The sequence below is a fragment of the Uranotaenia lowii genome, unplaced genomic scaffold, assembly GCF_029784155.1.
Source record: "Uranotaenia lowii strain MFRU-FL unplaced genomic scaffold, ASM2978415v1 HiC_scaffold_779, whole genome shotgun sequence".
Classification (NCBI taxonomy): domain Eukaryota; kingdom Metazoa; phylum Arthropoda; class Insecta; order Diptera; family Culicidae; genus Uranotaenia; species Uranotaenia lowii.
The window spans coordinates 1-25000 of record NW_026598732.1 but is presented as its reverse complement, the minus strand read 5'-3'; the positions used below and the strand labels follow the sequence as shown (position 1 = coordinate 25000).

The 25000-nt window shown below is 38.6% G+C and overlaps 6 protein-coding genes across 12 annotated transcripts; 2 read left to right on the top strand and 4 right to left on the bottom strand.

Moving 5' to 3' along the window:
• Window positions 1–288: 288 nt before the first annotated feature.
• LOC129760817 (centrosomal protein of 135 kDa-like) lies at window positions 289–944 on the bottom strand. Its single transcript, XM_055758490.1, has 2 exons — window positions 625–944; window positions 289–555 (listed from the first exon to the last, which is right to left on the bottom strand). Exons 1-2 carry the CDS (start codon window positions 808–810, stop codon window positions 289–291), a joined length of 453 nt encoding a protein of 150 aa, XP_055614465.1. The 5' UTR covers window positions 811–944.
• Window positions 945–5848: 4904 nt separating this feature from the next.
• Window positions 5849–8048, top strand: LOC129760815 (general transcription factor IIH subunit 4). Of its 2 annotated transcripts, XM_055758481.1 has the most exons (5): window positions 5849–5990; window positions 6054–6236; window positions 6487–6591; window positions 6645–7557; window positions 7671–8048. In XM_055758481.1, exons 2-5 carry the CDS (start codon window positions 6082–6084, stop codon window positions 7953–7955), a joined length of 1458 nt encoding a protein of 485 aa, XP_055614456.1. In that variant the 5' UTR covers window positions 5849–5990; window positions 6054–6081; the 3' UTR covers window positions 7956–8048. The 2 variants fall into 2 exon arrangements, with proteins under 2 accessions (XP_055614456.1, XP_055614458.1); XM_055758483.1 differs by having other exon boundaries at window positions 5941–6236.
• LOC129760816 (BAG family molecular chaperone regulator 2) lies at window positions 8026–10282 on the bottom strand. 6 transcript variants are annotated; one of them, XM_055758487.1, is made up of 4 exons: window positions 10095–10282; window positions 9250–9565; window positions 8989–9131; window positions 8026–8678 (listed from the first exon to the last, which is right to left on the bottom strand). In XM_055758487.1, the coding sequence occupies exons 2-4, from the start codon at window positions 9405–9407 to the stop codon at window positions 8311–8313; spliced, it is 669 nt and encodes a 222-aa protein (XP_055614462.1). In that variant the 5' UTR covers window positions 9408–9565; window positions 10095–10282; the 3' UTR covers window positions 8026–8310. The 6 variants fall into 6 exon arrangements, with proteins under 6 accessions (XP_055614462.1, XP_055614459.1, XP_055614460.1 ...); XM_055758484.1 differs by lacking the exon at window positions 10095–10282 and adding an exon at window positions 9630–10088; XM_055758485.1 differs by lacking the exon at window positions 10095–10282 and adding an exon at window positions 9773–10088.
• Window positions 10283–10926: 644 nt separating this feature from the next.
• Window positions 10927–19355, top strand: LOC129760813 (neuralized-like protein 4). The gene is made up of 5 exons (XM_055758479.1): window positions 10927–11171; window positions 11243–14850; window positions 14914–15018; window positions 15078–15925; window positions 15983–19355. The coding sequence occupies exons 1-5, from the start codon at window positions 11019–11021 to the stop codon at window positions 16342–16344; spliced, it is 5076 nt and encodes a 1691-aa protein (XP_055614454.1). The 5' UTR covers window positions 10927–11018; the 3' UTR covers window positions 16345–19355.
• LOC129760814 (T-cell immunomodulatory protein) lies at window positions 18248–20981 on the bottom strand. The gene is made up of 2 exons (XM_055758480.1): window positions 19452–20981; window positions 18248–18966 (listed from the first exon to the last, which is right to left on the bottom strand). Exons 1-2 carry the CDS (start codon window positions 20812–20814, stop codon window positions 18530–18532), a joined length of 1800 nt encoding a protein of 599 aa, XP_055614455.1. The 5' UTR covers window positions 20815–20981; the 3' UTR covers window positions 18248–18529.
• Window positions 20982–21104: 123 nt separating this feature from the next.
• On the bottom strand, window positions 21105–24966 carry LOC129760818 (uncharacterized). Its single transcript, XM_055758491.1, has 3 exons — window positions 21672–24966; window positions 21534–21612; window positions 21105–21478 (listed from the first exon to the last, which is right to left on the bottom strand). The coding sequence occupies exon 1, from the start codon at window positions 24964–24966 to the stop codon at window positions 22129–22131; it is 2838 nt and encodes a 945-aa protein (XP_055614466.1). The 3' UTR covers window positions 21105–21478; window positions 21534–21612; window positions 21672–22128.
• Between the last annotated feature and the right edge of the window lie 34 nt (window positions 24967–25000).

The window sequence follows — 25000 nt, the reverse complement described above, 5'->3', positions numbered from 1 at the left end:
TCTGTAAAATCTGGGCACCTGGCAACCCACCTTCCAACACTCGTCTACTTTTTGGCAGTCTAACACCATAACGACCATGAAATAGATCAGAATCTAATATCAGCCTTTGAAAAATGTCTCATATAAATATTTCAATTACCTACTTCAATACTTCTAGATTCTTATTTTAGAATCAGATTCCAAAATATCAGGCAAATTGAAAGGAAGTCTATACTATATACTATACTATATACTATATACTATATACTATACATTATATGGATAAATTGAATAATATAAAAAGTATGTTTACATACGCATATTCACACCATCCTTCCGAGATTTGCCACTATCACATTGCAGTTCTCGGATACGAGCATCCGCCTGTAGGCACCGTTCCTCAAGTTGTTTCTTTTCGGTCTGCAAATTTCTGATCCGACACTTCAAATCTGTATTTAAGAGCACAAACTTGTCCCGTTGTTTTACTATTTCTAAATGCAATTCGTTACATTCAGCCAGAAGACGTGAGTTGTCGCACTTATACGGTTCTACCCCTAATTCCCAGGCGGATTTTTCCTTTAAAAAAAGAAATGCGTTGTATGATTAGAAAGATTTCATCTACGATTGCTTAGATTGATGACTTACCTGGTTTAATTCATTGATATGTTGCTTGGCAAACTTAAGTTTTTCAGCCGTTTTGATCAAATCATCCAAGATTGCAGAGACGATTCCGATAGCACCAATTGGCAGTGGATGGTTAAAACCAAGCAAGTCCAACCGTTTTCGTAAATCCACATGAAGGGAGTCGATGTCTATTACCTCGCTTGCCATAAGGAATTTTAAAAAGCAAAATGTAAATAACACGAACTTGTACAATTAAATTAGTTAATTATGGTCTAAAAGTTAACTATATCAGAAGTTATAAGCTTGTTCTTGTTCTATGAAGTCGATAGTAACGAACGCCGGATTTGTTTACTGCTCAGGCCAAACAAAAGCAACCGCCGCTTTTTTGTTTTGTTTTGTTTACAACCGGGCAGAGGTGCCAGGTCCTTTTGTCAAAAATCAGGACAACGCGATGGGGGTGGGTGCGGCTAAAATAGCCCTAAAATAAAAGTGCGGCAGATTGAATTTCTCACCGATTTGGCAGCACTGAAAAAGCTTCTTTATTCTTTCAACACTGCCAATAACGTAAACATTCGCATGATTTTTGATATGGTTTGGGCGGTGACAGTCTGCCGCACTTTTATTTTACACTCTAGGGCGTTATAACCCAAAACCAAGTTGAAATGCCGCAAAATCGGATGATTTTGGCTCCCGACGAAAATAAGTTTGAGAGGGTTTTCCCAAACTTGAGAATAGACGTCATTCTCGCAACTTAATTTTGGGGCATGTCATACGGTGGGGATTTTTATTGGGATATTTTTATTTGATGACCCACTTATCAAAAGGGATTGGAAATATTTGAGAAATAACAATTTGTTTTTCATTAAATAATATTTGTTTTATTAAAAAAAACACTTTTACACAATTGTATAGGTACTGATCTCGGCAGTAATTTAAAGATCATTTCAAGAAAACCGAATATGATTCGTTGTCAAAGAACTTCATAACTGCCAGAAAACACAAAATGCTATTGCCATCCTAAACATTAGAACTGAAAATAAAAAATCGCATATACTTATCAAAATTAATTGTATCTTACCTTTACGATACACCAACCAGGAAGGACGGAACAGCCGAATTCATGTTTTGAAAAATGTTATACGGGAAATTTCCGGAGATTGGCACCATTTAAAATATGGCAAGAGTCGTCACAATTTTGGGGCCTTCCAGCGGTGTGTTAACCGGAGTTCCCGTCTTTAGTGAGTTATGTGAATGGCAAATCCGACTTTTGCCCCAGATTGCCATTGGCTTCTTTCGGGTTTTCAATGGAATCTTCTTTCTTCCTTCGCATCGCCGGAGCACAGGGCATTCAAAAATACCGGTCCTGAAGAAGGTTACATCCGATACAAATCCGTCTGAAAAACTTTGAATTAGAAGAATGAACGTGCGAGAACATTGCTTTTAAATCTACTTACCAAACTTTTTTCCGGTACGATCTCTGAATCGCTGGGAAAAACAAACAAACCTTTCTGAAAACAAAGGGAAATTTTTTTGGGGTGGTCAGTTCCAGCAACGAACTTTAGTTTTGGTGCATTGACAACAGCCCAAAATCAAGAAAGCAAGCTGAACTTGATTTTGCTGCCTTGGCAAAGTCAATTTTGGGTTGTTTTGATTCTGAGTGTAGGGTTTTAGGTGCGGCCGATGACATGTGAGTGCTATGCAATGCGAACCAGCGAATGCGATTGAATTAGGCGAACCACATTTGATGAAAATGTAAGTGAATCGCTTAAACCTGAGGCCGATGACACAGTGCGATGCGATGCGAATTGGCGGAAAATTTACGGACGCAGCCTATGCGAACTCGAGCGGCGGAACAAATTGACATCTCCTTCGCCGCGTTGAGTACGTCAGGTTAAAGCGATTCACATACATTTTCATCAAATGTGGTTCACCGCATTGAATCGCATTCGCCGCATCGCATCGCATCGTATTTACTACCCAAGTAACCACAAGCACTAAAGCTTTGCATTTTGATGGCTTTACACCAGCATTCAAAGGCTAAATTACACTATATCAGCACATCAAGTGCAATTTTGCATTACAACAGCCCTTCGAGTGCTTTGCTGCATCATGTTAGAATTATACCACTCTTATAAAATGCAATTTGCATTCTATCAGCTTTACACAATGCTTTTGAAAGGCAACATTGCTCTAAATCAGAATAACGAATGCTATATTTTCTAAACATTAAATTGACATCACACAAGCTTGCTTTAATGCTTTTAAGCACTATGTAAGCACTATATAAGCACTATGTAAGCACTACAGTGGCATTAGGCCAAAGCACATTAGCATTGATTGATGCTGAATCAATGCAAATTCAGGGCACCGGTTGCTAGAAATTTGATTCAAATAGGTCTTTTTTTCAAAGATTCAACGCGGACCTGATAGGTTCACAGGCAGAGTCAATGTCAAATGTCAGAGCCACATATGTCATGAGTTCGATTCCAGGTCATTTTCAGCTGGAAAATAAAAAAAATATCATGTAGAAAATTTAATCCGAGAGATCTCCTCAATATGCATAAGCGAATATAAAAATAATTACAAATTTAGTATCATGGCAGAAAAATGAACCAAACAAAAATCCAAAATAATTTTTTTTCACATGGTCGAGCCTCATTCGAACGCCATTTGCATTTTCCCAGCATTTTGCCCGCCAACGCTGTAGCATCAACCAATGCTATAACAGTGCTTTTATAGGGTTATACCAGTTTCTGCACTAATGTAGCAGTTAATTTCGCCAAACCTGGCTCACAGAGCTAAAATGATGCACAGAATCAAGCTCTATAGCTGACGCTAGAGCAGAGTTGATGCTAGATTTTAGTGCTTATGGTTACTTGGGTATGTCATAGTGAGTGCGATGCGATGCGAACCGGCAAATGCGATTGAATGCGGCGAAACGCACACGTTTCGTTTCCTTTAGCGGTATTTCCCATTATGTGCAGCGGTCCCTTCACACATTAAATGTGTTGGTCTATACTTATTTTCATAATGTGTGAAATTAGACACACTGATGTGTAAATGATTTGTCCACGGAAAATAAAAAAAAGGTAAAATTTACCTTTTTGCGAGGTGAATTTTTTCCACCCCTCTTTCGAGGTAAATTTTACCTTTTTTTCATTCACCTAGCAAAAAGGTAAATTTTACCTTTTTTCAATTCACCTAGAAAAATGGTAAATTTTACCTTTTTCGCATTCACCTAGCAAAATATCGTTTTCCCATTCACTGATTTGAAAGGTAAATGCTAGTTGGTTTGGTTGGTTTCTTCAATAAAAATGAAAACAAAATTCATTCAAAAATTTATATTTATTTTAAAAATAAATAGGTACAATTCATTCACGCAGAAAAATTTATTTTAGAAACAATAAGGTTTGGACCGAAAATAATAAAATTTTTGGTTGGGAAAATGCACAAATATATTCCTGGTAACACTGACTACAATTATCGATTCAATTTAAACTTATCGTTTGATTGAAAACGAAATACACCCTTTTTGAAAATGATCCACCATTCTTGTCAAAATAACAAAAAAAAATTTGGGTAAAAACTAAAAATAATGTGAGATTCAAAACAGCGAAAAGGTTCAGGTAAAAATAACGGAGTTAATGATTTGAAATAATTTTGTTTTTCTTTAATCAGAGCAAATATTTTTTTGATTTTCGGATCTTTTTTCAATAATAATTCATTTTTTCTTTAATCAATTTATTTCATAACTTTTTTTGCTTACTACATGCTACAATTCTACAATCTTAAGAATCGCGTCATCCTTGCTAGGCAACAGCAGCAGCGGAATCTCCTCCAAAATCACTGGCCAACAGCCAAACCGGTGTTGCTGCTGTTGATAAAAATCCACATTTATGAATGACATGATTCCCAAACCCGAATCATCGCCATCGGCTCCCAAGGATTGCATTCATTGGATTCAAGTTTTGCCATGTTCTGAAAATGAATAAATGCTGATTAGTAGACAAGCATTAGATTTGCAAGAGTAGAAATAACTTACTTTCTAAACTATTCCTGCCGGTTCCTTCGGAGGTTGAAACTCTCGGGTAATTTTCCTCTACAATTCCACTGTTTCTGCTGGCCTCCTTCTCCCTCAATGGCAGTTTCCGCCATGGTGTTTTTTCAGATCAATCGTAATTTTCACGATATTTTTTTTTCTTTTTTTCCATTTTTTCAAACTACACGTTTATTGAAAAAACTAGGTTTTCGTTTGAAAATAAACCAAGTTTTGATTTCAGGTAATAACAAATAAGTGTGCAAAAATAACAAAATTTTGTAATTATTTGCAATCCATTTTTTCATGAAAACAACTGAAAAATATGCATTAAAAAAACAAAATAAAATAACAATACGTTTTGTTGAACCGACCCCCCTTCTTTTTTCTGCGTGTTATATTATTTTTTTTAAATATATCATAATCATAATAAATATATCACCTTGTTTAAAAAAATTGAGGTAAGTCCTTTTTTCGCCAGGCTCGTGGCAATTTGGCTTCGCGTTCTTCCGCGCCATAATGGCGACTTATCCAGTCAGGTCCGGCTTTTCCGGAATGATATCTGGAGGATGACGTGGAATACACCTCGAAGCTGGGCTGATCTGAAATAAAAACAAATTATTATGATGAGAACCAGCACAACTAAATAATAGCTAAGAAAACACTTACAATTCTGTTCCGATTTTTCCATATTGGCACGAAACAAAACTTCCCTTCTGAACGACAAAACAGCTTAACCTCAATTAACGGATTCGGCAAATAGTTCTTTTGTTCGAGATGATTGTACCGTTTTGTTTAGCTCAATCCAGGTCAATTCCACCTCGCTAAGAGGTAAGTTTTATCTTATTTGGATTTACCTTTTTTTCTAGGTAAATTATACTTTTTCATTGAGCTCAATTCAGATAAACTTCACCTCGCTACGAGGTAAGATTTACCTTTTTTGGATTCACCTTTTTTCTCGGTGGATTGTACCTTTTTTCCAATCTCGATTCAGGTAAATTTTACCTCGCTGTGAGGTGAGTTTCACCTCGAAGAGGTAGAAGTTACCTTTTTGGCTTTCACGAGCGTTCACCTTTGCTAACTCGGTAAATTTTACCTTTTTATTATTTTCCGTGTCAGATACCTATCTTGACTAAGACCAGAAAATTGAGATGATAAAAACGTAAAACTGTTTTTCCCATTTCATCGTGAAGTGCGTTTGAATCTTCGAATCAAAACATTGAGTCCATAGCAAGCAAATTGAAAAGTTGAAAGGACATATAGTCGCTGCCACTGGCCCTTATCCCTTGGACTCTGCGGCATGCGACCCAAATCAGCAGGCGGCTCAGCAGTAGATAGAAGAAGAAGAAAAGTTGAAACTTCATTATTTATATTCTATAAAATATTATTAAATATTAAACAAATTTTGTTTCAGCTGATCAATTATTTAAATTAAGTTGAATATGGCGGACCCAAAAGGATCGAAGATGGCTTCGGTGCTCATCACCAAACCGGCGAACTTAGAATGTAAAAATTTGGAAGAATACCTTAAATCACGTCCACCGGAAGTACTCGAGAAATTGTACAACTATCCGGCCATCTGCTTAGCTGTTTACAGGTGGGCGCCTTGAAAGCTTAAAGCCTAGTCCACACTAGGCAACTTGAACTGCGATTTTTGTTATGAGACGAACTTAGTTGTCTGTTGTTGTTGTTGGAAACCTGAGACGGTCTCAGTGTCTCCCGAATAAAATGGGAGACGCTGAGACCGTCTCGAGACGAACCGTCTCCTAGTGTGGACTAGGCTTAATATTTTCATTATTTATTTGTATTAAGCCGTTATAACTTTGAAAACAATTTAATCGTCTTAGAGAGCTTCCGGAAATAGCTCGTCAGTTCGTTATCCGTATTCTGTTTGTTGAGCAACCTATACCGCAGGCTGTGGTGAAATCTTGGGGTTCGCAGATTTATGCCAAGTAAGTAATACACTGTTTTTTTCCATTAAAGTTTGTAATATTTTTATTTTCAGGGAAAATTTGATAGTGTCACAAGTTCTTACTGAACTTGGTGTCTGGCGGAGTACCGGGCTTACAGGGGGCTTGGAAGGCTGCGAACTATGTCCGACATTCAAGAAAAACTTGAAAATTGCATTATTAGGCGGTGGGCGTCCATGGTCCATGTCAAACTCCCTTGATCCAGATCAAAAATCAAGAGACATTGAGTTTCTTGACGCGTATGCTATGTCACGTTGGCGTTGTGTACTTCACTATATGGTCGGGGCAGGGAGTTCAAAAGGAATGGAAGGTGAAGGAATATCACCAGATGCTGTACGCATACTTTTACATGCAAATCTTATGAAACGAGACGAATCGGATGGCAGTCCAGCCATTACGCGACAAGGGTTTCAATTCCTTCTTTTAGACACCCAAGCACAAGTCTGGCATTTCATGCTTCAGTACTTAGATACTTGCGAAACTCGCGGACTGGACTTAGCCGAGTGTCTATCCATGTTGTTTCAGTTGAGTTTCTCCACACTCGGTCGTGATTATAGCTCTGAAGGACTAAGTGCTGGATTACTTACATTTCTTCAACATCTGCGAGAATTCGGTTTGGTCTACCAAAGAAAGCGCAAGGAAGGTCGTTTTTACCCAACACGTTTGGCGCATGATATAACTACTAAAAATGCCGTATCAGCAATACAAGAAGACGGAAGCTCTAGCCAAGATAAGGGTTACATAATAGTAGAAACGAATTATCGTGTTTACGCTTACACAGACTCAAATTTACAAGTCGCTCTACTAGGTTTATTCACTGAGCTTTTGTATCGATTCCCAAATCTTGTCGTGGGGGTACTGACTCGTGACTCAGTCAGACAGGCATTCCGAGGAGGAATCACAGCAGAACAGATAATCAGCTATTTAGAACAGCATGCTCATCCAACGGTGAGTAGAATCCATGTGGATAGTAATGTTCATTTTCAACACGTGTGTTGCAAAATAATTCTGTAGAAGAAAATATGATACCTCATTCAATATTTTCCATAATTTTTTTACAGATGCTAGATGTGGAACAAGCTATTAACTCAAAATCCCCACTACCGCCGACGGTGGTTGACCAGATTAAACTATGGGAAAACGAGCGAAATCGTTTTACGTATAGCGAAGGCGTTGTTTACAATCAATTCCTTTCGCAAGGTGATTTCAACACCCTCCGGGACTACGCACAATCAATTGGAGTGATGATTTGGCAAAACGAACGCACTCGAACCATGGTGGTAACCAAAAATGGCCATGATGACGTGAAAAAGTTTTGGAAACGCTATTCCAAGGGTGGTAGTTAGTGGGAACGTTTTCGGACATTTGATTGGATAATTTCGTACATACATACTGGTTCAAATAAATATGTTCTGGTTCAAATAAATATGTTTATTTAAGCAGTCCTTTGAGTCATATCGATACAATTTCGTCATCATTATTCCTGATATTAAAATTTCGTCGTTTAGCTATATATCACTCATATCTTTATTCATGCTGTGGCTTACTTGTTCAGAGTATTAACAATATGATCAACTTGAAGTTTCGATGTGGTGTCCTATTTATTAAAAGATTATATAAGAAAAAACAAATAGGACTTGCACAGCTACTCATAATCTACAGATTTCATTAAAAAGAATCCATCAATTGCTAAAATTATGTTTACTGAACTACAGTCTGTTGAGTGAGATAGGCTAAAAGTGCTTGCAGTCGTTTTTTGATCGTTTTCTGGTCGTCTAGTGTGCAACCAAGTAATGCGCTTTCGAACTTTTTATCGATATGCTCGGAAATAGGATCGAGATGTACCGATTGTCCACCTGAATACTCAGAACTGCAGGCATTCAAAAATTGCTGACAGCGCAAACGGGAAGATACCGGATCGGAACTTGAAATAAGCACATCGATCAAACTATTGACCCGGTGCAAGGAATCCTCCTGAGCCTGATCGCGCACAGTGCACACTGTTAATTCAACTGTCGCTAAACGGCCGCTGATCCTTTGAACATAACAGTTTAATTCTTCTCGTTCATCTGGTAGATGGAATAAAATAACATAAAATACTTCCGTATTAAAAAAAAGTTTAAAAAATCTTTTCTGTGACAAAGGTTGTTAATAAATATTAATTAATTAATTAAATCTGTTCTAATATGTAAACACATACAAGAACTAACTGTAACACCGTCCCTCAAACTACAACATGTAGTTTTCGAGATCTTGACATTTCAGGGAAAAAAAGTAAGTTTCATTACGTTTTCAGCTCAACAAAATTTATATAAGCATTAAAGTTTAGAAATCTAGAGTGTATGACTAATTTAATTCACACTTATAGCTGATACTTACTTTCATTTAGGCCAGTCAAATATTCGTTGTTTTTCAATAAATCTACCGATAATGCCAAAAAATCCTTTTTTTCCTGTAGCACAAGTGCTTCCTTTCGGAGTTTCTCTACCTTCGAATCAAGTTGATCAAGAATGTTTATGAATCTGAAACCAAGCAGAAAAAAAACTACACCAGATGATAACCAAGTAAATTTTAAAAACTTAAAATAAATAACATAAAAATAACATAATGGTTAACGAGCATAGCGCATATGAATGCCACCTTTCCATCGGAGGACAATTATTCAGGCGCGTGTTAGATTCGTCCACTTTGGGAATAACCGTCCAATCGCTCGAATCACCAGCCATTAAGGTTTCCGGGTGAATAGCCATGTCTACTTCCATGCTTTCTTGTTCGACTAGAGAAGACGGTGGATTCATGAACGGCTTAGTGTTGTTGAGCAGAATTCGATGAAATGTTAAGATACACTGGCGAGTTTTTATGATGAAATACTTTTCCCCGCAATAAAAACTAATCTCGATGTGGTTTCTTTGGTTACTTTGTTTTTGTTGCTATCGCAATAGGCGCTAGTTGCTTCCTGAAAACAAAACGGTAAAAACGGAAAGCATTGTATCATTACTCGGAGCAGAATTCATCATTACCGATGGGAAGCATTGGAGGTGCTGGTGGACGGATGTAGGTTGAAATGTTCGTCGAAACGAGACCGTTTAGCTCTGCCCGTATACGAATGACCGGCCATTTCGAATTGAGTTAAGGGCAAACACGACAAAGGATTCGTTCTTACCCTTTCTGATGGGATATAGAATGAACAGATGTCAACATTATTGTTCTAGGAAGTGAAGATTGTATGAATGAAGAAAATTTTTAATGTTTTGCAGTCCAAACAGGATAGGAAAAAATAAATCGTCCGCGAACGAAACGGGGCCACTTTGTTGTAAATCAGTTTGATGCGAATCAATAACTGAATAGACGGATTTCGGATCATAAGTACACCATATTTACAATGAAAGGTTACTGTACACAGGGAATATCACCACCACCTACAATTCAATTGAACTTAATTTTGCCAACAAAGGCATATATTCGAGAAATTTCTAGATTCCTACCTTTGGTCAAAACACCACTATTTTCCTGACTGTTGACGCATCGCACGCTCGGCCATATTGAACCATTAATGCTTGAAAAATAAACATAATCGAAGTTTTGTGAGTTAAGTCATTTTACGAGTTTTCATTGAAAACTCATAAAATGAGATTTGGAGGAGAACTATATAGTTCTAGATAATGGTTTTTTGAACATGGTAAAAAAAGTGAAAATCAGCAGATAATCAAGAATTTTTTTTATTTTATTCGCTTAAACATTTAATAAAATTCAAAGGAAGAGACTTTAATTGTATACCCGAATACGAAAATATTGTATCATAACAGTTCCTGTTGTAGTAGTAATAAAACGATTAGAAACAGAGTAAAAAAACGTTCAGAAAATGATAACTGAAACCATAAAAAACATTGCACTTTCTCACGATTTAACCCTTCGTTTCATAAAGTAACAAATTTGCAACAATAAATGTATGGAAAAAGTGAAAAATCATATTTTATTTTAATTTTTTTTTTCTTAATGTACACATCATTTCTGACTGTTTGAAATTATTTTTATTGAAAAATCATGAAATGAAGGAAAGAAATTCAATGCAAAACAAAAAATGTGTGACTGCAAGACTATATGAAACGGCGAAGATGATTCGAAAGACAAATTTTCACTTTGAGGTTAAATTTTCAATCTTTTTCTTGTTTATATTGGAGAACTAAACAAGTGGTTGAAATTCTACTGTGATAAATTGTTAAAAAAAATAACCATATTGGCAATTCTGAAATATCACCCATAAATTGATTATTTTTTAACCATAAATGATTAAATAAAAACGAGCGTGTTGGCCACAGACAATAACAAGAAGATTGTCAAAAATTTTCATTCCGTACTCTGGTTTCAGAAACAGTGTAATTTACGGAACTTTCGAATCTCATTTCACGATGTCGTTCCACCGACGTTGTGGAAAGCGGATTACCTTGGCCAATAATAACCGCACGGCGATGCGAAACATCAGCGAGTTTAATCATGGTCTGGTACTTAGCGCGGAGCCAATGCAAGATGATGTTCTTTTCGAAGTTCGCATCGACGAAAAGGTATAGATTAGAATTTGTATAAGTACTTTCTATTTTCCAATGATTTTAAACAAAAACTTTTTTTTCCAAAGATCCATGCCTGGAGTGGAAGCATTGAAATAGGAGTTACCACGGTTAATCCGGAAACCTCAGATTTACCCCCTTGTGCAACAAAGCTGCGAAATGGAACTTGGGTGATGTCTGGGATTTCTGTGTTGAGGGATGGTTTGTCATTAATGGAGTACTATGGATCGGATTTGGACAAGTTGGGCGAGGGCGATCGTGTTGGAGTTTTAAGAACAGCCCAGAGCGAATTAATTTTCTATGTGAATGGGGAATCACAAGGCGTTGCTGCTGTGGACATTCCGAAAAACATTTATGCATTGGTAAATTTGTATGGAAAATGCGTGCAAGTTTCGATCTGTCCATCGGATAGTTTGGAGTACAGTAACGAAAATACGCAGATCTCTCAAAATATCGATATTGCTTTGTCCGTGGAAATGTCGATTGCTGCTTCAGGAGGTGGTCCTTCTGGATCTGGCCTTGGGTCGAATACTGATTGTATAGATCCAAATGACAAACTTCGATTTCATACACGTTGTGGATCACTGGTCAAACTGAGTGCTAATTGTCGAACTGCCGAGCGACGTCGACCACTAGATGAATTCAATAACGGGGTTGTGATGACTCATCGACCGTTGCGGGACAACGAATTGTTTGAAATACGTATCGATCGGCTTGTGGACAAGTGGTCCGGTTCAATTGAGGTTGGTGTAACCACACATTGTCCTTCGGCACTGCAGTTCCCGGCCACAATGACCAATCTTCGTAGTGGAACGATTATGATGTCTGGATGCGGAATATTAACAAATGGCAAAGGAACGCGGCGTGAATATGGAGAGTTTAATTTGGACGAGTTGAGAGAAGGTGATCGAGTAGGTATGATGCGGAAATCCAATGGAAACTTGCACTATTACATAAATGGAAGAGATCAGGGTGTGGCAGCAACTCGTGTAGCGCAAACCCTCTGGGGTGTAATAGATTTGTATGGAATGACTATAAAAGTTACCATAGTCGATCGAGACGAAAGAGAGCAGCAAAATTTAGTTACCAGAAGAAATAATTTGATGAGTTTACCGGTTTCAGAACAAGAATTGATTCCACCGAGTCCAGAGGTAGACTATTGTCAAACCGATCGTCTACTTTTTCATCCTTTGTGTGGTTCGCATGCCAGTGTTACTCATAGTGGAAGGACAGCCTTGCGCCCGAATGCCTCGGATGACTTCAATAATGGAGTAGTATTGACGCGACGACCTCTCCGACCAAACGAACTGTTCCAGGTGCGTTTAGAGCGTGTTGTTACCAAATGGGCTGGATCGGTCGAGATGGGAGTAACAACGCACGGTCCTACGGAATTGGATTTTCCTTTCACGATGACTAACGTGAGGTCCGGTACATGGATGATGACTGGAAATGGTGTTATGCATAATGGAATGACAGTTATTGAGCAGTATGGACAGAATTTGGATCGACTACAAGTTGGAGATCGAGTTGGTGTTGTCCGTAAGGATGATGGAACTTTACATTTTTGGGTTAACGGAGTTGATCAGGGACCGGCTGCGTCAAATGTACCAGAAAAAGTGTACGGTGTAATAGATCTGTACGGACAAGCTGCCCAAGCTAGCATAGTTGATACGTCTGAATGTGGGACGCCAGATACCGGTAATTCAACAATCTCGAACACAACACTGTTCAGTAGTGAACCCAAATTAAAGTTTCACACAGTGCATGGAAAAAATGCTAGAATTACAAATGGAGGTTTAACGGCCTGTAGACCGAAAGCTTTGGCAGAATTCAATGATTCGATTGTATTCAGCAACAGGCCTTTGCGTCAACGAGAGTTGTTTGAAATTGTCCTCGAAACCGTCGTGGATCAGTGGAACGGGAGTATTGAAATAGGGGTTACTGGAATTCGGCCAGATGAGTTAAGCCTACCGAGTACTGCAACCGATCTAGAACATGATACTATCATGATTTCCGGAACAACATTAATGCGTAATGGTATCATTATTCGTAACGATCTTCCATTTGATTTGGATACATTAACAACTGGTTCACGTGTTGGAGTAATGCGTAATGGTGACAATATTCACTTTTTTATAAACGCAATTGATCAGGGACCGTATTACGAGTGCAAGGCTGCTAATTTGTACGCCGTTATCGATCTCTACGGTCAATGTGCCCAAGTCAGTATAACAATTCCACAGCCAGATATTCGGGCACCATATGCAATGAGTGAAAATTCTCAAAGCCTTCAGGCAACTTCAGTCATTCAACCGGCTCTAGAGGCCAAACACCGATGGTCATGTATCTCCGGTAATGTAACACTAATGCAGAATTGGACGCTTGCTTCACGTTGCTCTAATACTGCACTATCACATTGTTTAGTATTTTCTGAACGTCCTTTGGTGGTTGGGGAGACTTTTGAAATCAAAATAACAGATATCAATCCATTATACGCAGGTAGTTTGAAAGTCGGTGCAACGGATTTAAATCTATCTGATGAACATGTCCGTAAGAACATTCCCATCAGTATGAAACGAATTCCAGCAAATGTGTGGTATGTCAGTGGCAACGATGTGCGATATAACTCTTCTCTTCTTCAAAAATCATTAGCTTCGCTCGATTGGCTCCGTGTAGGTGATCGCATTGCTATTGAACTCACCGCTTCTCGCACTTTGAAAATTCTCCTAAATTCGGAAGACATGAACATAACGTTCCATAATGTTTCTGAAGACATATTTGCGGTTGTTGAACTACTTGGGTCTACAATGGCTGTTCAAGTAACATCCTCACAAGGTCCTTCCTCGCCATTACGGCCATGCAGTTTGCGGCTTCAGGACTCATTGGAACTTGGTTTGGACCCTCTCAATAAACAAGATTCTATGCTTGAATCAATTGATTCAGAAAGTTTAACGTACGAGTTTTCCGAGGGCCATGGAAAAAATATACAACTCACCGACGACAAAAAGTCTGCTTCTCGGGTAAAATCTTACAATCATGGTGTAGTTTGTCTGTCGAAACCACTATGTAAGGGGCATAGCATCAGTATCAAGATAAGCCAAATAAATCCCAAATGGAAGGGGACAATTGCTGTTGGAGCACTTGGTGTTTGTCCTTCTATTCATCATTTTCCGTTTCCAACTTCAGCTATACTTTTCCGCCGACCATGCTGGATTGCTACCCATGACTACATCAATATTAACGGAAACAAAACTCAATCAAGTTATGCGGAAATATTTGAACAAGTTCAAGTCGGAACTATTATTACTTTAACACTTACACATTCTGGAAATCTAGGGATCACATTCGGACAAACACAACTTGATGATTTAGCCATCGGTCTGCCACATCATATCTTCCCAGTGTTTGATATCTATGGAAAAGTTGAAAGAATATCAGTAATCAATGGTGATCCTAAAGGATTCGGAAGTCCAATTAACGAGGAATTGGCAGTTATACCCACGGTTTCAGGACTGGTGACTGGAGTGGTTGGAGGTGTCGATCAAGGAATTATTGTTGCTGCTGGTGACGGTGAGAATGTCCCTCAGTGCGAAAAAGCCGATTTAGAGATCCATGAAAAGGAAACAGATATTGGATCTTATGTTGCAACGTGCTCTAACCCAAGTAATACGAACATGTAAGATAATTTCAATTTAATAAGGATGAAGTAATGATGTATAAATAATTTTTCATTTTTAAGGAGCCGTTCGGTTATGGACAGTGTTTCAGAAAATTTACTTCTAAATATCTCTATTAAAAACCGTACCGCTAATGAGGCAAGGAATCAAGAGCTGTCAAATTCTTGGTAAGAATGTTAACAAAATGAAATATTTACTAAAACAAATGATTTGAAACTTATTTCAGTTGTTTGCGAGATTCGCTTCAACTTCAGCATTCCACTAACCTGAACATTCAGCGAAGCCAAAGCACGCATCGTTTTAACACACTACAAGGTAGTTTCGATAGCAATCGTGGCGGTGAACTTTCGCAATCAGCAAACTTCGATGAAGGCTTTGAGGATTATCGCTCTATCAATCTCAACAATCAATCGGCCGTTGCTGCTACCATAAGTGGTGTCAGTGCAGCTACAAGTACTGGTGGGCCACAACTACCAACATTCTCACAAGAGGGTAACACTGATCCGAACTATTTAGAAGATGTGGACAGTAATATCGATTTTAATATACATTTGAATGAATCCGAGCAAGAAGACGACAGCAACACAATTGCCAATAATCGAGCAAAGCTTGGTTTACCATTGCAATCTTCATGCTCTACCGCACCAGAACATCAACCACCTGCTTCTATTGGTATTTCTAGCGGAAGGCGCATCAATAATGTTGTTGACTTCACTGATGCGCCAATACATTGTTCTCGAACGAATTCATTTTCTTCTACTTCAGTAATGTCAGCTGTGGTTGAGAATAAAGATTGCGATTATCTTAAGCTAGTCCTAGGATTCAAGCGAACTCTAATGTTACCAGATGTTTTTTTCGCTGGAGACAGTTTCGGATGTTTTTGTGAGTCTTGCGCTCCTTCGCTACAAAGTTCTATGTTGAAGAACTGGATTCGTATCAAAATCAACCAACAGACTCTAAGCAGTACTTGTACAGTAAATACAAATGATGAGTCCATTTGGACAACTGCGTATTACAATGCTCGCGTGGAAAAAATTCGTTCTGTTCTGGACCATGGGCAACCATTGCCCATTGGTAAGGCGAACTATAAGTGAAGCGCAGAACAAGTATTATTCGAATCTTTACTTCCAGAATCATGCCAGTTTCTGCCAGAAGGAACAACTATGGGAGACAATTTTGTACCGGGAACGCACATCCTTTTGCAGTCAGCTCCAGATCTGTGCGAACGTTTACAGAAATCCTCACTCCACAGATACATGGCCAACGGAGTCTGCTACAGGATTGCGGCCACATTCGAAGTTCGAGTACGATCGCAAGCATTATGTAGTATCGATTTTGGAGACGGAGCAGCAGCAATAGGTCCAGATCATTTGGTAGCTGGTAGTCTACTGGCAACCAATGCTACATCCAATGGCGTTGTTCGATACTGGACTACTAAGGAAGCTGACGCATGCGTTTTGACCGCTCTGATGGTTCAACTAGCCCGAGTTTAAAAAGTGGGTTGAGATTATTCTGATTTCTCACAAAAGTTCAGTTAATTTTAAATTATATTTATAGGTAGATTTATGTATTTTCCAATTTTAGACATGGCATGAAGAATCAGCTTATAAAACAATGACCATAAAGTCACCATTTATCGCCCAATCCACATTTACCTCTCAAAATTCACTTTAATATTTTTCCGGGATTTTCATCCTTTAGGATTCACCCGTTTCACTTTAATATTTAATTTATTGAGATTTAGAAACAACATTTTCCTGTGCTCTAGTCCACAATAGGCAACTTTGATTGCGATGTTGGTTGCTGAAACTTTTTAATGTTAACATCGAGGTCTCCCATACTTGTCGGGGGATTTGAGATATGCAGCTCATCGTCTAGACCTAGATGAAAACTTAAACAAGACAGACAGCAACCAAAATTGCAGTTCAAGATGCCTCATTTGGACTAGGCGTTAAGCCCTCTTAGAGTTAGCCAAATTTCAGCTCATTTGGTTTACTTTAAGAGGTCGCTCAACAAACCCCTAACTTTATGTTTGGCTCTAAATTTTATGTTTTTCTTAATTGAAACATAATTTTACACATTTTCTTTGAAGACCGTTAGATGATACAAGCTATGACAAAAAGGAAAGCGTAGAAGAGAGGAACTTCAATCTTAAAGGTGTGAGGTAAAAACACCATGGTGTGTCAAATTTAACGGGAAAATAAGGCAATTCAGTGTTGGTTCAGCATGACCTTGAGATGGGCATACTGTCCCTACTTTCATAACATTCCCATATGCAAAAATGAGCCAGCGAGAAAATCAGCATTTTCTGTTTTGGAAAGAAACATAGTAAGGTAACTACATCCGTAGAATTTCACATATGGGACTCTTGTGCGGGTATATTACATTTAGGAGTCACGAGTTGATATTTTTTCTCGAAATATCTAGAACATTATTAAATATTTTGTTTTTTCAATGATTTATACTGAAGTCCAATGTTCAAAATGACGAACTATCAGGTTAGATAAATAATGACCAAAATTTATTCGGGACTGTTATGTGAGTGAGGGCAGCATACCTCTGTTGTGTTTTTTTGTCGTAACTCGTATCATCAAAAGGACATAAAATAAAATGTGTGAAATTATACGTTTGAATTAGGAAAACCCAACTTGTACAGCAATCGGTGCATATGCATAGAAGCTAGGGCCTAGAGAGTGGATATTGCAGTTGCGCTTTGCATACAAACGTGAGGGTCTTTGTGTGGCCCCTTAATGTTAATCAAATAAGCTTGGCCTTGTGACAGACCAAGAAATGTTTTCAGCCCCGAAGGTTTTGATTCCGCAACATACCCTTATTTTTGTACCACCCTAGTGGTTATTAATACCTAAACACAAGTATCCCCATGACCGGTGATGATATGAATATCACCAAATAAAAGCTTCCGGACATCGTGTGAACCGGTGTACAGTTTTGACGGTTGTTTATTAGGATGAGATGTATATTCCGTCTCGCGTGGTAGATTCCTCGCGGAAAATCATTATTCGAGCTAATTCAAGTCGAGTTGGCGGTATAAGGGCCAGTTAAACGCCCGAAAATTTATTAAATTATTCATAAAAATAAGTTTTCTCTTTTTCATCAATTATTTTTTCTTGAAAGGGGAACACTTTTAAGAGGTACTTTAGAGTAGAAGAAAGTAATGAAAATTTTTAATCGATTTTTCATTAGAAATGATTGAAGTTCAACAATCGCTTAACTGTTCGGTTTATGGTGACTTCATGGTACCCCTTATGGATCTCATTTTTAATATTTGAATTATTATCATTTTTCGTTTGGTTTTTGAGTATATACCTAATGTTATACAGAGACTTTTTTTTTCTTTTCTGTTCTATTGAAAAGATTGTTTTCTAAAAGAAAATTCTGCATTTGACAGGAAAATTTTGACTAAACTTTATTTATTTCACGTAGGTATTACTATAATAATCTAAGAATGCTCAGAAAAAAAAAGCTTACCGATCGTTAGCATTATCTTCGTAATTCATAACAAATAATTTAATCATGTATGGAAATTATCAGAATAATAACACGAAAGCTATTTATAAAAAGCACTTAAGCAATGGGGTTAAACAATACAGTCAAAATTCAAACATCGCATAATATAAATCTTTTCAATGGTGAGATTTTCCGAAACATTTCCATAACTCACATCGCATCGAAGTGGAATCGGTGTGCTTCCAACGATTTTTGTATTCTATCCTCTCGTTTTTCTTTAGCGTATAATATCAATATTAATAAAAGAATCACTAAGCAGATTCCTCCTAAAGCCACTACACTCATCAGGATTAATTTGCTAGGAGTGACAAACAATTGCGCTTTCCATTTTTCAACTTCATCTATCGGTCGGGGGACTACTATCATCTGAGAGTTAGGAATTAGCTGAGTCCAGGTCCGCGAATGGTTTGATAGACCAACGGTCAGAGAATCTACAAAGTTTGGAGTCCGTCCTAGGCCGAATGTTGTATAAGGAAGATGCAATGAGAAATAAGCCGATTGGGGTAGTTGAGCAGAAGCACCATGTTGTGGGTCTCCATCCTGTGTAGTAGTATTGTATTCGATATGAGGTCCAGGTAGATTGGTTCCTGAAATGTACAATGAAAACCGTGTTACATAAAAACAGTTAATTGTTTTTAAACTACTTTTCTAAGATATCTTTATTACTTATTTTACTGGTTATGCTAAACGTAAAAACTGACGCTACACAAATCGTGTCCTGTAAAACGTCGTGTGTTATTTGTATATCTTTATTATTAAAAATTAATAATAATTTATTCATTGAAATTACGGTAGCCTTAAAGTTATATGAAACTGTTGCACAAGGTCAAGGAAATACAATTAGTTTGGAGAGATTGAATAATACAAAATAATGATAGTTCGTTAGGTTTAAAAATCACTGTATGTTCCCGAAATATTAACAACAGTCTTTTATCAAGAAGGTAAAAAGTTCTATCTCTACTGTCTGTCAAGGAGGACTTAAAAACCACGTAACTCTCCCAAATATAATATGAATATTAATTAATTGTTAAACTTGAAGAAATAAAAATAGAAGATAGTTCCGGATATTTACCATAAGTCCTTTTTTTACGTCCCAACGGGGTTAGTTGTTTCGGCCCGCTTCGATTCACCAGCCCAGTCAGTACAATGACTTTAACAAAATTAGCATCGTAATCTAATGAGTTTCTGAAGGCTACTGGCCGAGTTGTGTTTCCAGCTGTTTCTACAAATATTGCATCTAAAATTCCGTCATTGTAAAAATCGTAGAAAGAACCCATGATGGTTCCGTTCGCAAATGGCGTCAGAGCTTTCCAACGCACTATAAATGTTCGTTTCATGTGATCACAGGATGGCTTCTGACAAGCAACATTCTCCAGTAAAAAGGTTTGCATCTGGCCAGATTTCATGAGGGTTGCTAAAAGGTCTGGATAACCGTCGAGATTAAAATCTCCGCCTCGAAGTGAAATGACTTCGGTGGCCCAGTTAGAAGGATCAGGTGGAATGAACGTCCAGGAATCCCCGTGATCGTCTTTGAAGTCAATTTGAAGATTATGTGAGTGACTTCCATGGTAAACTAGAATACTGGAATTGGTACATTTTTTGTCAAAGCACATTGGAACTATTTGCAAGAGACGACCATCAAGTTCTATGTCTAGGAAAATTGATTGTCCAACGTGTGTTTCATACTTTCCCACAGGCAGATCTATTTGATGGGAATAAACAAAACCGTCTGTTTCAGTACCTTTCCAAAATTCGTAGCCTTTTGTAGTGGCTAGGTAAAGATCTGCCATAAAATCTTTATCCAAATCAATGAAAGCATGAGAATGAGGAACTCTCAGCTCGACTCCAAATTTATCATCCATTTTGATTACATCCACCGGTCTTCGATGGCCATCCTTCGGCTTCTTGAAGATCCAAAACATTCGTTCTCCTTTAAGGTTCATACCAAATAAATCGATTATAAAATCCTTATCATAATCCAAAGCTAACGGTTGGCCTTTCATGATGATTAATGGTTCTTCATCCTCTTGGGTGCAATTCATGTACTCGGAACCTCCCCAGTTTATGAAAACGGCATTTTCTTCGTGTTTTTCCCTTCGAACAGTAAATAACACGTCCATGTAGGCGTCTCCGTCAAAATCACCAGGAATTACACTAGTAATATGCAAGTTTTTGTAATCGCATTTTGGACCCGGTTGTAATAATGGTTTATCATCACTTCCGAAAAGTATTTGGATTGTCCGGAAGTTGTTTCGAAGTACAAAAACATCAAACAGCTCATCAGAGTTGAAGTCTCCGTAGGCAGCCGGTATAGTATCTGTCATAGAACCAAAAACAATGTCCGTAATATCGATTATATCTCCTCCGTTGGAACGGCCATAGATCAAACTTGGAAAAATCAGAAATAAAATGAGCACTGCATATAGAAATTTCATGATTAATTAATTTTCACAGATTTGGATATTTTGCTAAAATAATAAGCCAAGCAAGAAGCTTGGCCAACTTGTGTTACAATCTTTATAGAATAATCCACTTAAAATTTCATCGACAATGACAAATTTTAGACTTTTTTGTTATTATTCAAAACACGAACTTATTGCACGCTACTTTGTAAGTAACGCTTTATGATTCAATACTAACCACACCCTTAAAAAATCCTACACAACTCGCTTATTTTTAAGTACTCATATAGAGCCCGGCCCCTTTTTATTCATACACACTCATCTGGCGCAACCCCTTATAATGTAGTTTTGACCCGTTATCGGAAAAGACTGGGTTAACTCCTTTTTCATGTAAAGCCCTTGTACCCTTTATAGTGTACACAGCATGTACGTCAAACAGAGGTGAAAATTAGTAATGTAAACATGTAAAATCTACACATTATTTTGGAAGCCGCCCGCTTTGCATGGCGATGTCAGCCCTTTGATGTTAGCCCTTTAAAGTGTCAGAAGGATGGAAAGAAAATAATAAAAATAAAACTGATTTTGAATTTCTTTATTCATGCTGGTCATTTATTTATTTTCATGCTGGTGTTACGAGGCAGTGTGAAGATCGATGATTTTGTTAATAAATCCAAAAGAGTATTTTATTACAAAATTCCTATAAACACAATTCATTAGTTTTAAGAATTTTGGAAGATCTAAATTTAACTTACTTATAGTGATCTCCTGCCTTGCACAGGTATTCTACGGCTTGTTTATACTCTGCTGAACTGAGAGTGATCGGTTTGGTACCTATGGTGTTACATTCTAGGTTAGGTAATGATAGTTAAATCTTATTTTGAACAGCTCACCTTGAATTTCTTCGATAAATGGCTCGAAATATGGTACAAACGATGGATAGTAATTGATAAGGATAGTAGGATGATAACTGATAAGGGAAAACTGATTATTACCAATGCTTAATAAGATTTGCAAAGTGCATACTTAATATTGTGCGCTGATGCGCTGTAAGCTGATATGAGCGGAAGGTGTTACGTCGAGTAACTAAAGGGCTTTTATGCCACCTAAACTAGGAAGAATTCTAATTAGATTTATCCAGCTTTAAGTTAAACTACTCAAACTACCTCGAAAGAGAAAAATACCCAAGAAAATAGTTTTGCGAACACTACAATTTTCACGCGGTTGCACGGCAAACACTCTTCGAATCTTCCTCTTCTTTCGTTGGTTCTTCTCGGTGTGATAATGACAACGCTTTGACGTAGTCGCGAGCTGCGAGATTCATGACACAGGAACGAGGGGTTTGCTGATTTAGTTGGCGCGAGTAACAGTCCCCCCCGGAGTGCACACAGGAACTGGCTTCTCGTGTGCTCTATCCTTATCGCCAACATCCAAAACAGCAAGCTTCACCACTGGTCGTTCATAGATTCCGTTGACGGTTTGCACCACAGCTTTCCGTGTACGCCCGTCCGATGACACCGTGGTGCTGATGACTCTACCCTTTGGCCAACAGTTTCTGGGTAGTTTGGGATCTACAATAACAGCGATATCTCCTTCTTCGATCGGCTTTACTTCTGTGTACCACTTTGCACGCCGAGTTAGTGTAGGCAAATAATCGTGTACCCAGCATCGCCAGAATACGTTTGCCATGATCTGCGATAACTGCCATCCTTTCTTAACGGCTAGCGAGCTGTCGTCAAATGGAAGATATGGCTTTAATCCATTTGATGAACCAAGGATAAAGTGATTTGGTGTGAGCACGGGGGAGTTATCGTCGTCAATCGGCACATCAGTAAGTGGGCGGGAATTGATAACGTTTTCAATTTCTACGAGCATGTTCTCTAAAACTTCTTCGGTTGGACAGTGAGTGGGTTTAAGCTTTGCTAAGTTTGCTTTCACGCTTCTAATAAGCCTTTCCCAGGCTCCGCCCATGTGCGGAGAAGCCGGGGGATTGAATATCCACTGGGTGTCTGTAGTTGTAAATTCTTCAATGAGTTTGTTCTGGTTTACAGCTGCTAATGCTAGTTTTAACTCATTGTCAGCTCCTATGAAATTTGTTCCTCTGTCGCTGTAGATAGTTATAGGAACACCGCGTCTGCCCATGATATTGCGAATAGCTAAAATACAGGAGTCTGTAGTCAACGAGCGCACAAGTTGAAGATGAACTGCCCTTATCGTTAGGCAGGTCGCTAAGACACCCCAACGTTTTTCCTGTTTTCGACCGTTTTTGATAATGATTGGTCCGAAATAGTCAATTCCCAGGTATGAGAATGGTCTAGTGAAAGCTGCTACACGACAAGGTGGTAGATCGCTCATTAAAGGTGGTTGAGGTATAGCGCGATCAATTTTACACACTTGACAGCTTTTACGTACTGTTTTGTATAATGATCTGAGTCCTCCAATGTGAAAACGCTGGCGCAATTCGTTTATAACGGTCTGATGATTTTGATGATGATACCGTATATGGAAGTAGAGCACTATCAGGTACGTAATATGGTCACTACGTGGTAGTATTATGGGATTTTTAACGTCAAATGATGCGAACTCACAAGCTGAGATTCTTCCCCTTACTCGAATGACCAAATTTTCATCCAAAAACGGGTTAAGCTTATGTAGCGGACTATTCTTAGGAATATTTCGTTGAACAATACCGACCTTATGGCTCGATAGAATTTCCATCTCATGTTGATAAATTTCTTGAGCGTAACGGAATAGGTAGATTTCGGACTTTTGAAGCTCTGCTTTGGTCAGAGGCCCGGTAGTGCACGATTCACGAAGCTCGGCGTCGGTCAGAGGGCCGGTAGAACACTTTCTCTTCAGTCGACAGCTATTTAGATTCGAAATATATCTCAAAACGTAGGATGTAGAACGGAGCAGTTTGTTCCACGAGGAAAATTTATATGTAGGAATAACGTTATTGTTCAGGGACACTGCATGGCAAAGTAGATGTGCACGTAGCTCAATTTCCGTTTGCTTGACTGGTTCCTCGGGTAGCGGCCAGCGACTTGACGGGAGTCGGAGAAACGGAGGACCTTTGAACCACCGGCTTGTGTTGCTTAGATCTGGGTTTTTTGTCCACTTGGTTCCTTCATCAGCTACGTTCAGCTTTGTTGGTATCCAGTGCCACTCAGAAAGGTTGGATAGTTCTAAAATTTCACTTACACGATGGGAAACAAACTGGCTGTACCGCCTATGGTCGGCCGATAACCAACTCAACACGTTTCGTGAGTCTGTCCAAAAGAAACGGTTAGTTATCTTAACGGATAGGTTTTCGATAACCGTTTTGGCAAGCCTTGCTCCAATTACACTTGATTGCAGCTCAGATCTAGGAATAGATAAAAATTTAAGCGGTGCTACTCGAGTTTTAGAGCAAACCAGCGAAACATCTATGTCTCCTTCTCTCTCGAACCTCAAATATACTACGGCCGCCATACCACTTTCGCTGGCGTCGACTAGGATGTGTAGTTGTACGTTGGTTTCGGGACTAAGCGTTACTAACAATCGATAACACCTTGGAATTTTAATGGAAGCAATTTGTGGAAGAATAGTGAGCCATCGATTCCATTTTTTAAACTGATCATCGCCGATAGGATCATCCCATCCGATAGATGTCCTCCAAATCTCTTGTAAGAGACACTTTAGGAACATTAAAAAATGTCCGATGAGTCCCAACGGGTCAAACAGTAGCATCAGCGTTCTTAGCACTTCACGTTTGGTCGGTATACGCTTTCCTGCCAGAAGTTCAACATCGAATCGAGGTGAGATTTTGTACATAAAGGAATCGTTTGCAGTGTTCCACCACATGCCGAGAACTTTCTCTGTTGTGGTTTCCAGTCCAACGTTCATATTTTTCTCGTTGCAAACTCCTGATGAACATTGTGATTCCAGGGCACTGATAACAACGGGAGAATTGGAAACAAAGTTTCGCATTTCAAACCCTGCGGACTCGTGAATTGATTTGACGTCTTTTGCCAATTTTATGCCTTCCTCGATTGTTTCTGTGCTGATCAACATATCATCGACATAGTGCCTATCGATGATGGCGGATACTGCAGCAGGATGCGTATGCCTAAACTGTTCAGCGTGTGCATTTTTGACATACTGAGCCGTGCTAGGAGAAGATCGAGCACCGAATGTCATCACCTGCATGATAAAGGTACGTGGAGCGGAACCTAATTGGTGG

What these genes read in the sequence shown, in the direction of transcription:
- LOC129760817 (XM_055758490.1), bottom strand. Translation starts at nt 810, where the DNA reads ATGGCAAGCGAGGTAATAGACATCGACTCCCTTCATGTGGATTTACGA. An exon ending in ATATCAATGAATTAAACCAG is followed by an intron (nt 556 to 624) that starts GTAAGTCATCAA and finishes CTTTTTTTAAAG; the next exon opens with GAAAAATCCGCCTGGGAATT.
- LOC129760815 (XM_055758481.1), top strand. Translation starts at nt 6,082, where the DNA reads ATGGCGGACCCAAAAGGATCGAAGATGGCTTCGGTGCTCATCACCAAA. An exon ending in ATCTGCTTAGCTGTTTACAG is followed by an intron (nt 6,237 to 6,486) that starts GTGGGCGCCTTG and finishes TAATCGTCTTAG; the next exon opens with AGAGCTTCCGGAAATAGCTC. An exon ending in GGTTCGCAGATTTATGCCAA is followed by an intron (nt 6,592 to 6,644) that starts GTAAGTAATACA and finishes TTTTATTTTCAG; the next exon opens with GGAAAATTTGATAGTGTCAC.
- LOC129760816 (XM_055758487.1), bottom strand. Translation starts at nt 9,407, where the DNA reads ATGAATCCACCGTCTTCTCTAGTCGAACAAGAAAGCATGGAAGTAGAC. An exon ending in AATTGTCCTCCGATGGAAAG is followed by an intron (nt 9,132 to 9,249) that starts GTGGCATTCATA and finishes GCTTGGTTTCAG; the next exon opens with ATTCATAAACATTCTTGATC. An exon ending in TTTGACTGGCCTAAATGAAA is followed by an intron (nt 8,679 to 8,988) that starts GTAAGTATCAGC and finishes TCCATCTACCAG; the next exon opens with ATGAACGAGAAGAATTAAAC.
- LOC129760813 (XM_055758479.1), top strand. Translation starts at nt 11,019, where the DNA reads ATGTCGTTCCACCGACGTTGTGGAAAGCGGATTACCTTGGCCAATAAT. An exon ending in AAGTTCGCATCGACGAAAAG is followed by an intron (nt 11,172 to 11,242) that starts GTATAGATTAGA and finishes TTTTTTCCAAAG; the next exon opens with ATCCATGCCTGGAGTGGAAG. An exon ending in AACCCAAGTAATACGAACAT is followed by an intron (nt 14,851 to 14,913) that starts GTAAGATAATTT and finishes TTCATTTTTAAG; the next exon opens with GAGCCGTTCGGTTATGGACA.
- LOC129760814 (XM_055758480.1), bottom strand. Translation starts at nt 20,814, where the DNA reads ATGAAATTTCTATATGCAGTGCTCATTTTATTTCTGATTTTTCCAAGT. An exon ending in ACGTAAAAAAAGGACTTATG is followed by an intron (nt 18,967 to 19,451) that starts GTAAATATCCGG and finishes TGTACATTTCAG; the next exon opens with GAACCAATCTACCTGGACCT.
- LOC129760818 (XM_055758491.1), bottom strand. Translation starts at nt 24,966, where the DNA reads ATGCAGGTGATGACATTCGGTGCTCGATCTTCTCCTAGCACGGCTCAG.